This window comes from Podarcis tiliguerta (assembly GCF_965153285.1).
Source record: "Podarcis tiliguerta genome assembly, chromosome: 4".
Taxonomy (NCBI): domain Eukaryota; kingdom Metazoa; phylum Chordata; class Lepidosauria; order Squamata; family Lacertidae; genus Podarcis; species Podarcis tiliguerta.
The window spans coordinates 5,572,122-5,588,340 of NC_139537.1; the positions used below are offsets into that span (position 1 = coordinate 5,572,122).

Here is a 16,219-nt window from a genome sequence, read left to right on the forward strand (position 1 = left end):
GGAAGTGTCAACCGGAAGGCCACCGGATTGATCTGTGCTTCAACTCGGTAAGGTCCTAGTTGCTTATGTCCGAGTTTCTTCTTAGCTAAGGATCTGGTCGGCACTGCGTGGGCCGCTAACCACACCCAGTCTCCCACCTGTATGTCTTCACCAACCCTCCTGTGCTTGTCAGCCTGCAGTTTGTATGCGTGCTTTGCAAGCTCTAATTGCCTCCTAAGCTGCTCTTGAACTTCCTGCAATTCCGCCGCCAAGACTTCCGCTGCCTGTGGCTCCCCCTCCCCCAGTTTCTCTAATCCCGGGAAGGTTCTGGGATGCCTCCCGTTGTTGGCGAAGAACGGCGTCACCCCTGTGGACACGTGCTTCGTGTTGTTGTAAGCGAACTCAGCGAGCGGCAGGTAGTCCACCCATGTCGTCGGTTGTTGATTTGCATAGCATCTCAGGTACTGCTGCATGATGGCGTTGACGCGCTCCGCTTGTCCGTTGGTCTGCGGGTGTCTCGCCGACGCTAGGTTGATCTTGACGTTCAGGAAACCCATCAGCTTCTGCCAGAAGCTCGAAATGAACTGGCGCCCCCTGTCGGACAAGATAGACCGTGGCAGTCCGTGCACCCTGAAGACGTGGTCTATGAACAGTTTGGCGGTCTGTTCTGCCGTGGCCACCTTCGCGCACGGAATGAAGTGGGCCATTTTAGTGAACATGTCCACCACCACTAGCACTGCCGTTTTACCCCTCGAGCTGGGTAAATCCGTGACAAAGTCCAGTGCCACCCTCTCCCACGGTTCGCTCGGGGTCTGCAGCGGTTCGAGCAGTCCTGCCGGAGGTTTGTGCACTGACTTGGCCCTTTGGCAAGTGTCGCACCTCGAGACGTACTCCGCGACTTCCCCCCTCATCTTGGGCCACCAGAAATCTCTGGCAACGAGTTCCGCCGTCTTCTCCTTGCCGAAGTGCCCGGCGGTTGGCGCGTCGTGCAACTGCTGCAGTACTTTCGCGCGGAGCTCATCTCCCGGTACATAGAGTGCTCCTCTGCGGATGAGCAATCCGTCCCTTATTTGGAACTCGTCGTTTTTCACCGCGCCCTTGCGCACCTCCTCCATCTTGGCTAGAGCGAAGGAGTCCTCCTGCAGTGCTCGACGGACCGCCTCCAGGTCCACGGTTGCGGAAGCGCACGCCCACGCTTTCTGGGCGAAAATGTGCTTGGCCGCTGCTGGCGCCGCTTCTTCGAGGTATTGCGGCTTTCTGGACAGTGCATCTGCCATGATGTTGTTGTCGCCTGGGATGTATTCTATGCTGAAGTCGAAATCCGCAAAGAACTCCGCCCATCTGATGTGCCGCTGGTTCAGGAACCTTGCCGTGCGCCAGTACTCCAAGTTCTTATGATCCGTGCGAACCTGCACTGTGTGTTTGGCCCCGATGAGGAAGTGCCGCCACGCCTTGAATGCTGCATGAATGGCCAGCAACTCCCTGTCCCAGATGGTGTAGTTCTGCTCTGACTTGCTGAGCTTCCTAGAGTAGAAGGCACACGGTCTCCAGTCCCCATGCGGGTCCTCCTGCAACAGTACGGCGCCCACGGCTCTGTCTGAGGCGTCCGTCTCAACCCTCAGCGGTTTGCTGGGATTCACATGCAGTAGCTGCCCTTCGGACGAGAAGAGACGCTTGAGGTTCTGGAAGGACTGCTCCGCTTGCTCCGTCCAGATGAACTTCTTCTTCTTGGAGCTGAGCGTGTCGGTAATGGCCGCTGTCTGCATCGCGAACCCCTTGATGAACTTGCGGTAAAAGTTGGCGAACCCCACAAACCGCTGGACCTCCTTCCGATTGCGCGGGCTCTTCCAATCCAACACCGCGCGAACCTTGGCGCTGTCCATGGCGAGCCCCTTGTCCGACAGCTTGTAGCCCAGGAAATCCACCTCCTTCCTGTCGAACTGGCACTTCTCCAGCTTTGCGTATAGCCGATGCTCCTGCAGTCGCTGCAGAACCTCCTTGACGTCCCCCTCGTGGGTCTCCTCAGATTCTGAGAATATCAGGATGTCGTCCAAGAAGCAGACGCATTTCTTGTAGAGAAGACCCGCCAGGACGTGATGCATGAACGCTTGAAAACAGTGGGCGCCATTTTGTAAACCGAAGGGCATAACTCTATATTCATATGTGCCCAGGGGCGTGAACATGGCAGTCTTCCACTCGTCCCCCTCCCGTATGCGGATCAGGTTGTACGCCCCTCTCAGATCCAACTTTGTAAAAACGCGTCCTTTCCTCACCGTTGCAAGCAGGTCATCTATTTTGGGCATTGGAAAGGCTGTGGGCTTGGTCTTTGAATTTAAGAGCCTGAAATCCACTACAAGTCTTTTTTGGGGCGTGTCCTTTTTCTTCACAAAGAATACAGGACTGCCCCCCGCTGCTTTCGACTCCCGGATGAAACCGCGCTTTAAGTTGAGGTCTATGAACTCCTTGAGCTCCTGCAGCTCGTCTTCAGACATGGAATACAGTTTCCCGGCTGGCAGCGTCGCCCCTGGCAGGAGGTCAATCTGGCAGTCATAGGGCCTGTGGGGAGGCAGCTTGTCTGCTTCCTTCTCGCAGAAAACCTCCAAAAACGCTGCGTACTTGCGTGGCACTGCTTGCAGCGTGCTCAATTGTAGCTGCGTGTCTTCCCCTCCTTCTTCTTGGCTATGAAGAATGCAATGTTCCGCGCAATAGGAGGAACCGAAGGTCAATTGGCGTTGGTACCACGCCAATGCTGGACTGTGCCTGTGCAGCCAACTCATGCCCAAGACTACCGGCGTGCCTGACAGTTTGGTGACGTTGAAGCTGATGACCTCTTGGTGATTTCCAATCCGCATCACCATTGGTTGCGTTTGTTGCACCACCTGCCCCCCTAGCAAGTCCCTGCCATCCACTGTGACAACCTTCAGGGGCAGTGTGGCTGGCAGCAGTGGTATATTGTGCTGCTGAATAAAATCCAGTCCTATAAAGTCGGCGTTGCTGCCGGAGTCAATGGTGATCGGCACTTCCAGAGTGCTTCCGTTGGGCAGTTGGAGAGACGCTGTAAGCTGCACCACTGGTTTGGGTGGGAGGGGGTCTGTGGGCTGCAAAATCTCTGGGGATTGTTTCATTGATTTGTCTGGCTGGACCCCAGTACCTCTTCCTCCAGCCAGACTCTGTCGTTTCCCTGCTGCGTTGCTTCTGTCACTGTTGCCGATGCTGCAGTGTGCTTGTGGAGCCTCTGGGGACACTCTTTCGCCATGTGTTGAGCACTGTCGCAGATGTAGCACTTCCTGTTCCCTCTAGGAGGCTTCGTCTTGACTGCTCCCGGCGTCAGGGCTCTGGTAGCTGACTGAGCCCTGGCACCTCCGAGCTCCATCGGTTCCTCTCCCCCTCCCTGCGAGGGCGTGGACTGCGCACGCGCTGCTTCTTTGGGATAGAAGGGAGGTGCTCTGGCTGGTGCCCTTCCCCAACGTCCTTCTTCTCTGTTGCAAGGACGTTCCTCCAGATGCACCCCGATCTCCAGAGCCCTCTGGACCACTTCCTGGGTGCTCCTTGGCCTCTCCCCCCTTCCAATCTCGGCTTTTACTTCTGTATTCAAGCCCTCCCAAAAGAGATCTCTCACTGGCGCAGAAGCTTTGTCCCATCCCAGTGCATGAACCAGTCCGAAGAAACGCGTATGGTACTGACGCACGCTGGCTTTGCCTTGCTTAAGTCCATGTATGTCTCTCCTGGCAATATCAACGTCTATCTTTGATAAAAAACACGAGTCCATAGCTTTAATGAAAGCCTTCGCGTCTTGGAGCGCCGGATCATTGTCCCTCCATAAATTTCTCAGCCACGTTTTGGCTTCACCATGCAAATGGGATAGGATAAACCCCACTTTCTCTCTTTCATCTCTAAAGTCTTTGTCAAGCAGATCCAGCGCAAACAACAGGTCTGCTCTAAAGTTGGGGTACTGCTGTAAACTCCCGTCAAAATGGGATACAAGGCTGCCTCCCCTCTTTCCCAATCCAATGCCCTCTGCTTTGGATCCAGGTGGCCCCTGTTTGGAAATCACGTCCAATCTTACTTGGAGATCCCGGTAGGCGCTACTCATTTCCTCCTCTCTTTTTCTGGATGCAATTACCTCCGTGCTGAGTCGTGTCACAGCTTCTTGCAGGGCTGATATTTGCTCTTCCGTCGTCATCTTGCCTGAGTTTTGTGAGCTCTGGAAGCACCCCTCCTCTGCCCTCGCTGCGTCAACTCACGTGGCGAGGTTCTTGGTGCCAAAACTTTAAAATTTGAGATAGAGCTTACTGTCAGAGCTGGCTCCGGGTCCCAGCTCACCAAGGACCAACGCTAGCCGGTAGTACAGTATCAAAGTCTTTATTGAAGAATAGTCTCCATTTACAAGTCTCAGCGTCCCAGCTCTACGTCTGAGCTTTAGACCGGCGAAGCTCTATCTGGATCTCCGCCCCCTGTGCACCAGCTTAAGACTCTAATCTTACTCCACCTCCTCCTTCTCTCTCTCTTCCTCTGGGTCTTACTACCCCCCGGTGTCTCTTCCCTCCTGGACTCTTCTGACGCAGAGCTTGACCCCTCTGACTCCTCCCCCTCTCTTCGGCGGGCTTTAGGACCTGGCTCCCTACCCGGGCTGCCCACCTTGCCGCCCTCCTGTACATTTGAACTTGGCGCGCGCGCGCGTTTAACTTTCCTGATGACCGTTTCCTCGCTCCCTGACGAGGGTGTGGCCACTCCTGCCTCACGCTCTCCCTCTGCCTGCGCGCTCCCTGATCCCGATGCCTTGGACTCCTCCCCCCTACTGCACTCTGGGGGGGAAGCTGGTCCGGATTTCCAGCTGTTACTCTCTGAGTCCTCTCTGGCCCCTTCTTCCCGAGGTGTCCCCCTTGCCCTGACCATGGGGGCCCCTTTCTGTGAATCCTCCGAGTCACTGGAGAGACTCAGAGACCTCGGACTACTGTCGTCGCTGACATTTCCTCCCGACTCCTCCCCCTCGCTCTCCGTTTCCTGCCTCTCCTGTGACTCTTCTCCTGAACCCCTGACAATTATTATTATTATTATTACCAACATCCAGATTACACACCCATATTCTGGAACACTTGAGGGTTTGGTGGAGCAGATGCACTGACTGCTTTAGTCCTCACCCACTTCATTTAGTCCTCCCCCACTACTGCCAGCATTATAACCCAAGTCCCCCTGATTCAAAACTATTTCTATCAGTTTCCATTCATTTATCAACAGATGCTCTATGCCACTGGCACCTGGCGGCCAGCTTTTGCAGGGCTTCAAGCCAATGACTTGGCTCTGATCAGGGTTGCAGGCATTCTGCCATTCTACAGCTGCATCATGCAGGGGCTGGAATTTTATTATTTTTAAAATAAATCAATCAATAAAAAATGCAGCTGGCTCCATGGCAATGAATATAGGGCAGCAGCAGCAAAGCCATTCCTGCTCCCACACTCCCCGACTGCCCACGACTGCGCATCTGCTGCGGGTGGCTGTTCTCCAGTGCTGTAGCTTCATCCCACTCCACTCCATCAGCAAGACAAAAGGGGCAGGAGGTGCTGAAAATGGACCAGGATGTTGCTTAGGCCCAGCGCCAGCTGCTCTCCCCACCAATTAGAGGGCCTCGGAATTGGTTAGGCAGAGACGTAGTGCCACTATTATTACACTTCTTTCTGCACGAATGGGGTGGGGAATTAAATCTTGCCGAAAGGGTAAGATGTGAGCGACTGCAAATAATGAACAAAGCAGAGGGATGATTCATGCACTGTGGGAAATTAACCTTGGTTGAACTCTACTATTTTCTAGGAATTAATGCTCCTTTCACCACTGTGGCCTGGAAAAACAGAATCTTGCATCTCCAACTATCTCTTCTACAAACAACACCAGGTCTAATTTTTGCTCTGAACTCTATTTGTAAAACAGGAGGATAGGAAAAATAAATTAAATATCATAGAATGAGTAATAAAATGAAAAGGAGGTAGAAACTGTGAGTGGAATTCATGTTATGACGAATGCTGTTTGTGCAGGCATTGCAGCTTGCCAGACAGAATGACCCCCCTCTCCACCAGCCCCCACGCACTGTTCTGGGGGTTCTCCCAACCCCCTCCTGCTGTTTTGGGGGCACATGGGGGGAGGAGGGCAGGGACAGCACCATTGCACAAGCTTATGTCCTTGCACAGGGTTTTTGCTGATGGGATTTGATAGGTGAATCCCACCCTGTAGATTTATATCTCTAAATAACACTCAATGGAAGGTAAGCATTCATTGATAAATGCCATTTTGCATTTTCTTTTGCAGGCAGATGAAGGGCTAGACTCATGCATGGCTGCACATCGGGAGGTGAGCTGTAACACTCACTCAGTATAACTCCTTGTACTAGCACTGTTTTGCAAACCTTGACAGGATCTGCTGGCAGGGTTAGTAAAGAGTTTAGCCAAGGACGATTTGAAGTTTGCTTAGTCAAAATTTGTCCACTACATTTTGTTGAAGAAACAGAAAATTTTAAGTGGGCGCAAAACCCATTTGCAACTGGTATCACAAAGTTGTCTTTCTGCAAAAAGAGCGCATTTTAAAAAATATTTATTTATTGCTTTTCATAAATATATTATTTTATTTATTTATTGCAATATAAAATGCTTGCTCTTCAAGCACAATATTCCATTACATTCAGAGCTGTCTTATTGCTGCATTTTAACTATTCTCCCCTGCCCCACCCACTCTTTGCATCTCAACTTGCAACTCTGTAATGACAGGTCATGGCAAGGAGAGAGAAGGTTGGGTAATGAAAGGCTCTTGAATTTTGTGTAGAGTGGTCACTTTCTCCCTACGGCTACCATATCAGACAGTGGAACTCTAGCGAACTCTTCAAACACCCCACCCCACCAGCTTAGGAGAAGAAAAAGACAACATACTACACACACTTTCCCATAGTGTTCACTAGTAGCTAGAAACTACTTGCTTTTCCCCCCAGGTACAAATTATAAGCATGCATTTTATTTTATTGATTTGGGTTGCATCCAACGATTGTGCCCAGCGCTAAGTCTTCCAGGGAGGGAAGCAATTTCCAGCAATTCTCCCTCTCGCTGCTGCCCCCCCCCCCGCATTCCGGAACCCTCCAGACAATTTTAGGAAGGGGAGGAGGGGAATTGCTGAAAATTATTTCCTTCCCCATTCCGATGACAGAAACCTGTCAACTGAACAAGGTTGTTTGATACAACCCTTCATAGCTCACCTCTCCCGATTTGTCAGACACAAGACTACAACAATTAAACTCTGATAAATATAAAACGGTAAAAGAGGCACACACACAATGCAATATCCTCTAGGCATGAAAAAGGAACAGCACCAGCGCAAGCTTTCGAAAGCCAAAGGAACAGGTTTCTTCTGCTTTTCCAAGAACCAACTTGATGATTTACTGTCATCTCTCCTCTGGAAAGAAGAGAGGAGGAGGCGAGCACCAGAATGCAAAGAAAATTAAAGACCAACACCACCTCTCCTACTATTTTTTAAATTTATTAAGCAAGGTATTCAGCAAAGCTTTAATCAGAGTAAAGGTAAAGGTATAGGGACCCCTGACCATTAGGTCCAGTCGTGACCAACTCTGGGGTTGTAGCACTCATCTTGCTTTATTGGCCGAGGGAGCTGGCATACAACTTCCGGGTCATGTGGCCAGCATGACGAAGCTGCTTCTGGCGAACCAGAGCAGCACACGGAAATGCTGTTTACCTTCCCGCCGGAGTGGTACCTATTTATCTACTTGCACTTTGACGTGCTTTCGAACTGCTAGGTTGGCAGAAGTTAACCAGAGTAGACTCAGTTAAATGGACACGACTAAGTTAGGCCCATTAATTTCAATGGGTCTGAGTAAAACTTAGCTGAATAGCATTCTAAGTTTATATCCTGCCCTTCGTCCCAAAGGAGCCCAGGGTGGCAACTGGACCTGGCGAACAACTAGAAGCAGAACAGCTGCCTGCCACTGTGTGTGGCTGAATATGACCCCATCTCCCCACACCCAGGAGGCAGGCTGGAGCATTCTGCACCAGCTGAAATATGTGGAATGTTTCAAAGGGCAGCCCCACCTGGAGCACCTACTATAGACAGTAAGCCCTGGAACCAATGCAAGGACAAAAGGACGGGAGGCTGAAGAACCAATAAAGGGGCTGGGACTGATCCTCCCTTCTAGGGAGTCAGGATGCTGCTTTTCAGAGCAAGACAAATGGTGCAGATATGCCCCCTGGGCTCTTCTGCCATCCAGCAACAGGTTGGATTACTTAAGATCAAGGCAATTCAAGTTTTGACCTGAAATAGCCAAGCAAAATATATGTGATGGTGATGATGATGAATTAAATATGTATACCACCCTTCATCCAAAAATCACAGGATGGTTCACAAAATTATAATACAAAATGAGAACACAAAATACATCATAATAAAAATTTCAAAAAACAATAAGCCCCATCCCACTCCCATTATCATCTTGCCCATAACATCTTATTTATGTATAGCCATACTTTCTAAATCAGCATGCCTACCCAAAATAAAATTAGCACACGTTAATCTTAAAAAAGACCTGAAAGATATGAAAGTAAGCCTAATTCAACTGAATGGGTATATCCTTGAAAGATGTGAATTATTTCTACGTGAAATTTAGTGATGTGGGCGGAAGGTTTTCCAAGATGTGGAGTTTTCCAGTGCTTATTGTTTCTGCAGAAAATTTTCCATTAATAAGTTCAGCTTTAACCATGAATGGATGCCAAATGCAAAGACACTATTAGGAAAGCTTGGCAGGTTCAAGGTTTTTAGCACTGTTCACTAAATACAAGTAAAATAAACAAGAGTATCAGAATTTTTTTCCAGTGAAAGGGTTCCTATGCAAAATTACCATAACATTTTTTTTTCTGGAAAACCCACACCGCCAGTTAAAATGGTGTAGAGTTTTTCACACTGTAAAATTGCATCCCTATTCTCTAACCAGTCCTTCTGCACCCTGCACGCTATGCTGGAAGTTTTACTGAGCAAGCCAGATTAGATCTTACATCCCTAGGCTGTTATTTTCACAGCAACACAGCACCTGAGCATGCACAATACTGATTCACCAAGCTCCAGCATAACTCTACACACCGCCATCTTCAACAGAAATCGGACATTCACAATGCAAACCAAATGAAGAAAGTCGCTTAGTGTAATCTGAGACACATTTAAGTATCTTCTTTATAACACCAGAGAACAAGCTGCAGTTACGCACATATCTCAAATGGTCAGCTTCACAAGAGTACATTTTTTGTATATTTTTAAAATTGAGAAGTGATCTCATTTGTGCAAAATTCCAAGCATGAGAAAGGGCAGTAGCTCAGTAGTAGAGCATTTCTGTTTTGCCTGCAGAAGGTCCCAGGTTCAATCCCTGGTATCTTCAGGTAAGGTTGGGAGAGATGCCTGCCTGCCAGAAACCCTAAAAAGCCACTGTCAATCAGAGTAGACAACGTGGAACTAGATGGACGGCCCGTCTGACTGAGTATTGCATAGGGCTGCTTCCTATGTTCCTATGTTCCACTGAGAAGAGCGAGCTGATAAAGATGAGGCAGATCTGTGTTTTTCCACAATTTGAAAAGTTTCCATAGTGGGTGCAGAATCAAAAGCCTGAGATAGGAGCCAAGCAAAGAGAGCCCTGCTGTAAAACAGGGCTAAAAACAAGGGATCAAATTCTTACACTGTAGACAATCCTGATGTGATTCATATTGTTGTTTCCTAAAACCTTTACAGTGGTACCTCAGGTTACAGACGCTTCAGGTTACAGACTCCGTTAACCCAGAAATAGTACCTTGGGTTAAGAACTTTGCTTCAGGATGAGAACAGAAATCGAGCGGCGGCAGCGGGAGGCCCCATTAGCTAAAGTGGTACCTCAGGTTAAGAACAGTTTCAGGTTAAGAACAGACCTCCAGAATGAATTAAGTTCTTAACCCGAGGTACCACTGTATATAGATTTATATTTGTCTTATCTAAATTCATAGCCAGTCCCCTATAGGACTAATCCCCTTTACAGAGTGTTCGTGACTTATCAGCGCAGACATCCCTGCCCAACTATCCATAAACCTATAAGCCTAAGAATTTGATGTACTGTAAATTATATTCACCTCCTCCTAACTATGGCTCATTAAATATGACAAAATACTAGGCCAGCATGAAGTTACAAGGAAGCAGCAGTTTTACTGTCTTCATGGACACAGTACATTAAGCTTCAGTTTAATTATATGCCGCTTTCCACAAGAAACTGTGCCCACAGTAGCTCACAATACACAATAATTTACCAAAATTCTGGCAAAAAAAGGTTCCCTGCCATACATTCCTACTTCATAATTCCCCTGACATTCCCAGTGAATTGTGGCAGCGATTAAGCTCTTCAAAATGCAGCTGCCTGAGGTGAAGTGAATTCAGTTGCATTACATCTACATTTTAGAGGCTTGCTCACCTGAATCAGACCCTGGCGCAGAAATCAACATGCCAAAGATGAAATCCAGGATCACTTGAGCAAGGCTTCAGAGAGCTTGCATAGAAGCAATCTACAGCCTGTTATCTGATGTGCCAAAATAAATACACGCATGAACTTCATTCCTTACAAGTTTCCATTAAGAACCGGGCCTTGTATGGGTTTTAGTAGGGAGGCAAAAAGTCGCTTCAAGTTATCCAAATAATAATATGAATACATTGTATGTGGTATCCAATTGGGTCATTCTCACAGGAGACCCACATAAATCAATTTCAGTGGAATGACTCTGAGGGTGACTGTCAGATATGTAATCCTGTAAAATAATTTATCCATGGCAGGTCTAATTCCAAGACCTACAGCCTTATCAACTATGCACATTTATTATGCATGCTTTTTGCTTATGACACCATAAAATATCATATACAATCAATTTGCTAGATAAATAATACATCCCACGGTAATCAGTGGAGTTTATTCCCTGAAAAGTGTGCATATAATTGCAGTTTTAGTCTTACTAGTTAATATATTATTTTGTTTTCTCTCTTTTAGTTGTCAATTCATTTTAAAGTTCTGACATCTTCAAGTCTTCAAAACACGTTTTTCTTATTCCTAACTCTTAAAAGAAAGCAATATTTATTTCACTGGAAGACAGGCCCAGATACCAAAACACCACAAGCTCTTATTCAGCCAAATCAATCTGTTATAGCTGCTTTAAGGTGAAAGTCAAAAATATTAGTTTTGTGTAAGTCTGTGCATGTTCACCCACAACTGAGTCCCACTGTGCTCAATAGGAACTATGTTACGGGGGAAACAGTTACAGTATTCCCTTCTTACAATATTGGGAGTGGGTGTCTTGCAGACAAGCATCCAGCTACACATCAAGTACCAAGGCCCCAAGCAGACCCAATTTTATCAGCATCTTCTAATCCTTTAGCGGCTGGTTTGGTGATGGTTTAGTAAGCGTGTGGGGGGCATGAACACTACTTGCAGTCTCTCCTCCCACTGCAGATGGCAGGCCCAGACCCCTTGATTCCTATTGGAACCATGGCAGGAGCAAAAAGTTAAAGTCTCCCTTCCCCACCACACCGCCCCCACCACAGTGTCTGGATGGGGACACTTGTATTTATATATTTAAAACCCCAAACACTCAAGGGCTAAAAACATAAATAATGTGACTTTTAGTTCGGCCCTGAAAACCAGAGATTCTAGGCTGGCTCCAAGCATCTGGGCAACTCAAGTCAGCTATCTGTGGTACAACTCCTGTAAATAAACTCTGCCCACCATAGTTCTAGGCTTCCAAATACTGGACAGAGCTTGATTCTAATTTCTAGAAGTCAAATCCCAAAGAGAAAGGAGACAAGAATGTTCCATTTATTATTGTTATTGTTGTTATTTAAATTTATATTCTACTGTCTGCTTCATAAAACCATTGTCAACTTATCTTCTGAATTATTGGCTTTGTTTGACAGTTTTTCAGTATACCAAAGATAACAAAACAGTAGAATTGCCAGAATTATGTATGCACTTCTGCTACAAGAAATCTTAAATCTTACCTAAGAAGTCCCAATTTCATGGCCTAGCTTTCACATACATTCAGAGAGAGAGAGAGAGAGAGAGAAACAGACGCACATACAACTTGTTTTATTTGTACAAGCTCATCTGTTTCTAGAATAAGACGACATAGGTTGCAAAAAAGTATTTTGACATTTCTCCAAATGTGATATGAATTATCATGTAATGCTCCAAGTCTACACCTCATGCCTGAATAAGAGAAATGTCACAGAGCTTATGATTACACCTTTAAAGTTACACCTTTATTACGCTTGATCCAATTAAGCAAAGTACTTCAATTTAAATTGGATGTGAATCTAGCCATTCGCTGATCTCCTGTAACTCAAAGTAATTTCAAGACACAGGCAAGTACATTTAGGAGCACAGGAAGCAGCCTTATCCTGGGTTGATTCAGTCACCTAGCCCAGAACGGCTACTCTGACTGGCAGCAGCCTTCCAGCATTGCAGGCAGGGCTATTTCGCATCACCTGCTACCTGACCCTTTTTTAATCTGAAAATTTTAGGGATTCAACCTGGAATTTTCTGTAAGCAAAACATCTCCTCCATCACTGAACTCCCCCTCACACACTGTATCCTTCACATTTCAAATGCAGGATGATTATTTTTTTACTAACTTTCCTCACTTATACCATTGGTGGCATGCATTATTAATCACTTGCTACATCCAACCTCAGAGGCAACTGTTCCTAAAAATAGGCCCCAAGCCAATCTGCAGCATCAGCAAGCTGCACAGATAATGAAATATTGATGTATGGTCATTGTTACCAAAAAGAAAAGAAAAAAAAAGAGCTGCAGTACTTGGGTACAATTTTGACGTCACATACTGGGGCTCAGGTGCCACCTGCCCCTTTGTAAGATTTTGTATTAACAAAGGAACGATTAAGCTCAAAACGAAGCAATGGCCCATGTAGGCTGCCATCTACATCACAAGCCCAGGTTAACTGCTGGAAGTGACAAGAGTGGAAAAACTGAAATATGTGGAATTATGTAAAGCTGTTGAAGAGCATGGAATAAAATGTTGAAACATCAAAGAGATGCAAGGTTTGGAGAAGCACATTTTTAAACACCTAGAATTCCCATAGACAACCATAGTCATCTAAGGATCTAACTATGGAGAACCTGGAAGCAGTAAAACACGTTAAGCTTCTTTTACATATTGTACACTAAATTTTAGAGTGTGATAATACACATAGCCACATCAGTCCCATCTGCAGTAAGGGAAGATCACCCTTTTGCATTAATGTAGAAACTGTTGGTCTCCCGAGTTTATTTGAAAAATGCAGACACCAAAATGTCCTCCTTCCCCTTGAAAAAATACATCCGTAGTCCACCTGCAAGATGTCATGTTCTTTTCCAATATTTCAGTTTTATTTTTGTGCTAAATATAAAAGCTATTTTACAGAGAACCTTCCTAATGACTGAGAATTCAAAAAACAACAACAACCTGTCTATTTCCAAATTACTGATTGTTGCCTTTCAGACAGCTCTCACCCCCTAGACCACTTCACAAGGTTCCCTCTGCACAATGCTAATCAGACTCTGTATGACATCACCAAGCAAGCAGGAGGAGGAAGAGTAAGACATCAGGGAACCAGATCAGCTATAACTGCCCAAAAGACCTACACGCTACTGATAACCAAGTACAAAGGCAAATTTGATGCCAGACTGAAATAGCTTCCCGGAGGAAGCAGAACAGTGCAAAACAAAACAAGCAACAAAGCAAAGCCACACAGTTTGCAGCACTGCGTAGTTTTAAAAAAAAGGAGAGAGAGAGAAAAGGGAAGTGTCTTAAGACAGTAACACACAAATTGTGACTTGCAATTAATTTGCATTCTGCAATGTCATACCTTTCCAAGAATGATAGTGTCAAAGGAACTTATGGGGCACTTACGGCAGAACAGCCCAGCCAAGAAAGTTGTTTAAGCTTGGTCTTAGAATTGCACAGCTTTGCAAAAACAAAATGAAATCAAAATAGCAGAGCTGCCCTCTACTGAAAACAAAAATTTCAAAGCAGGAAAATGCAAAACCTCCAGCTCTCAGAAACACTTTCCTTTGTCTACAACATAGATGAGTCACTGCTCTACATTGCATCACTGTTTATTAAGCACTACTGCTTAAGGATAGCAGTACATGGTGCTGAAATCAGGGAGAAGCATCTCTTTTGAAGTGAGGGGATGCATTAATTTCTTTCTTCCAGAGCCACATGAGCCTCCTACTCAAAGAGGGACTTCAACCCAATTTTAAACTATGGTCTTATGCCTAATTACATGGACCAGGAGCCCTATTTTAAGGGAACATGAATGCAAAGGTTTGCTGGACACTAAGGAATCCCTCGCAATATAAATATGAGTAGCCATGTTAGTTGTTTGCAGAGAGTCTTTGGCAACTTAAAAGACTTAACAAATCTATTATGGCGCAAGCTTTTGTAGACTACAGTCTTTAGATGCACGAAACGTTATGCAGCAGGGCTTCGGTTTTGAGAGAGGGGAGAAATGGCAATGGCAAGGGAAAACACGCACACCGATCTCGATCGCACATTCACAATTAAAGGCAACCGATAACTGTGTATTTCTTGCCAGCGCCGAAAATTCACCTACGCTGCAAAAGAGGGAGATGTGAGTTTCCACGAAGCCTTCCCACCCCCCCAGCAAGCCTCTCAAGCACGTTAACGTGCGCACGATTTTCCAGCAGTGCCCAGCGCAGCAAACTCCTATTTCTGGCGTTGGCAAAGCCCTTTAACTGCACGAGGAGCGAAATGTATAGTATCGCCCCCCCCCCTCTCTCTCTGGCAGCTACTTAACAGATCCTGGAGGCTTGGTGGGGGGCTATTGGGAAGAAGAGCCCGACCCACCTTGTCCCAGGTCAGCCACTGCCAGATGGCCTTGTCCAGCTGCAGGTCCCCCGTGCTGAAGGTGATGAGCAGGTTCGAGTTGACGTCGCCGGCCTCTCGGTGGTCCCCCATCGCCTCCCCAGGGGTCCCGGTGGGCGCCAGCAGCAGCAGGAGCAGCACTTCGGGCGATGCAGCAAGGGGCGAGCGTGCAAACGGGCGCCGATCTCGCAGGCACACGCGTGTGTGTGTGTATGCGTGTGCAAAGGCTCACCCCCGCCCCCTCCCACGCCCCCACCCCACCTGCTGGCCGGCTGGGTGGGCGGGGCTGCCGCTGGCACGGAGACCGCCCAGCAGCCCAGCCAAGGGCATGGAGGCGCTCACTGCCCCCACCCGGCGGGGGGGGAGGGGCTGGTCCAAAATCGGTCGGGGGGGCGTGGAAGGGAGGAGGGGCCTGTCAATCTCCCCCCATAAGCCCTAACTCGGTTTTGGGGTGGGGGAAGCCCCTCCTCTCACGCACATAGAGAATTCACCGGGAGCGGCAAATACTTGGGGTGGGGTTTTTTGTCGAAAAAAGGCACCCCTCCCCCTCACGCCCCACTCTTCAGGCCAAAAGAAGCCCCCTCCCCTCACTTTTCCCTCACGGAGAAGGTGCTCCCCGCCCCCCTTCAAGTTTCCCCTCAGAGGAGCTGCGCGCGCAAGCGAGCGCGCTCCCGAACTTCCAAGGCGCGCGCACCGAGCCGGCCTCGACCACCGGGCGCCCGCCGTAAATAAGAGAAAAGACGTGCTAGGCCCCGCCCCCGCTAGGCCCCGCCCAAAGAGCCGGTAGGCCCCGCCCCCAACCGCCGCCCGCCCGCGCCCAACGGCCGGGCCTTAATAATAATGAGCTGGAGGAGGGGGCGGGAACCGCCCAAGCCCCGCCCCTCAGGCTGAGTAAGGCGCTGCGGCAGGCTTGGGTTGCGCGCGCAGCTTTCCCTACGGGGGTTGTCCCGAGGGCTGATGGGGCGTGTAGTTTTCTCGCTCTTTTCTCTCTCCCGCTTGGGGGCGTTGTCGTCCCGACAGGTTGCCTTGAGAAATGTGGAATTGTAGAGTTGGAAGCAGGGCCAGATTTAGGTTTGATGAGGCCCTAAGCTCCTGAAGGTAATGGGGCCCTTTCTATGTCCAGCTGTCCTTTGTCAACAACAAATTGCCGCTGCTTTTTGTGTGGAATATAGGCTATCTGGTAATTTATGGACCTCATAGGTATCATTCAGTCCATGCAGAATGTAGGCACCCTATATATAGAAAGGAGCAAACCAGAGATATTTTAGGGAGCAGGCGAGCAGGCGGGGCCCATGACTTCCATCACAGGAGCC

At 47.9% G+C, this 16,219-nt stretch overlaps 3 protein-coding genes across 3 annotated transcripts in view; 2 read left to right on the plus strand and 1 right to left on the minus strand.

Annotated features, from left to right (window-relative positions):
• Window positions 1-15,649, minus strand: part of PGM2L1 (phosphoglucomutase 2 like 1) — a 45,180-nt gene extending 29,531 nt beyond the window's left edge. Inside the window, exon 1 of the mRNA XM_083436511.1 lies at window positions 14,889-15,649. Within this exon, the coding sequence (XP_083292637.1) occupies window positions 14,889-14,999 (111 nt within the window). The 5' untranslated portion in view covers window positions 15,000-15,649. The remainder of the gene's footprint in view (window positions 1-14,888) is intronic.
• LOC310676834 (tigger transposable element-derived protein 1-like) overlaps window positions 1-16,219 on the plus strand; it is a gene marked incomplete at its 3' end in the record, with an annotated part of 1,439,559 nt that overhangs the window by 1,191,119 nt on the left and 232,221 nt on the right. The window lies entirely within an intron of this gene.
• LOC310675500 (maestro heat-like repeat-containing protein family member 7) overlaps window positions 15,860-16,219 on the plus strand; it is a 66,923-nt gene continuing 66,563 nt past the window's right edge. Inside the window, exon 1 of the mRNA XM_083436228.1 lies at window positions 15,860-16,004. The gene's annotated coding sequence lies outside the window, so the exon portion shown is untranslated. The remainder of the gene's footprint in view (window positions 16,005-16,219) is intronic.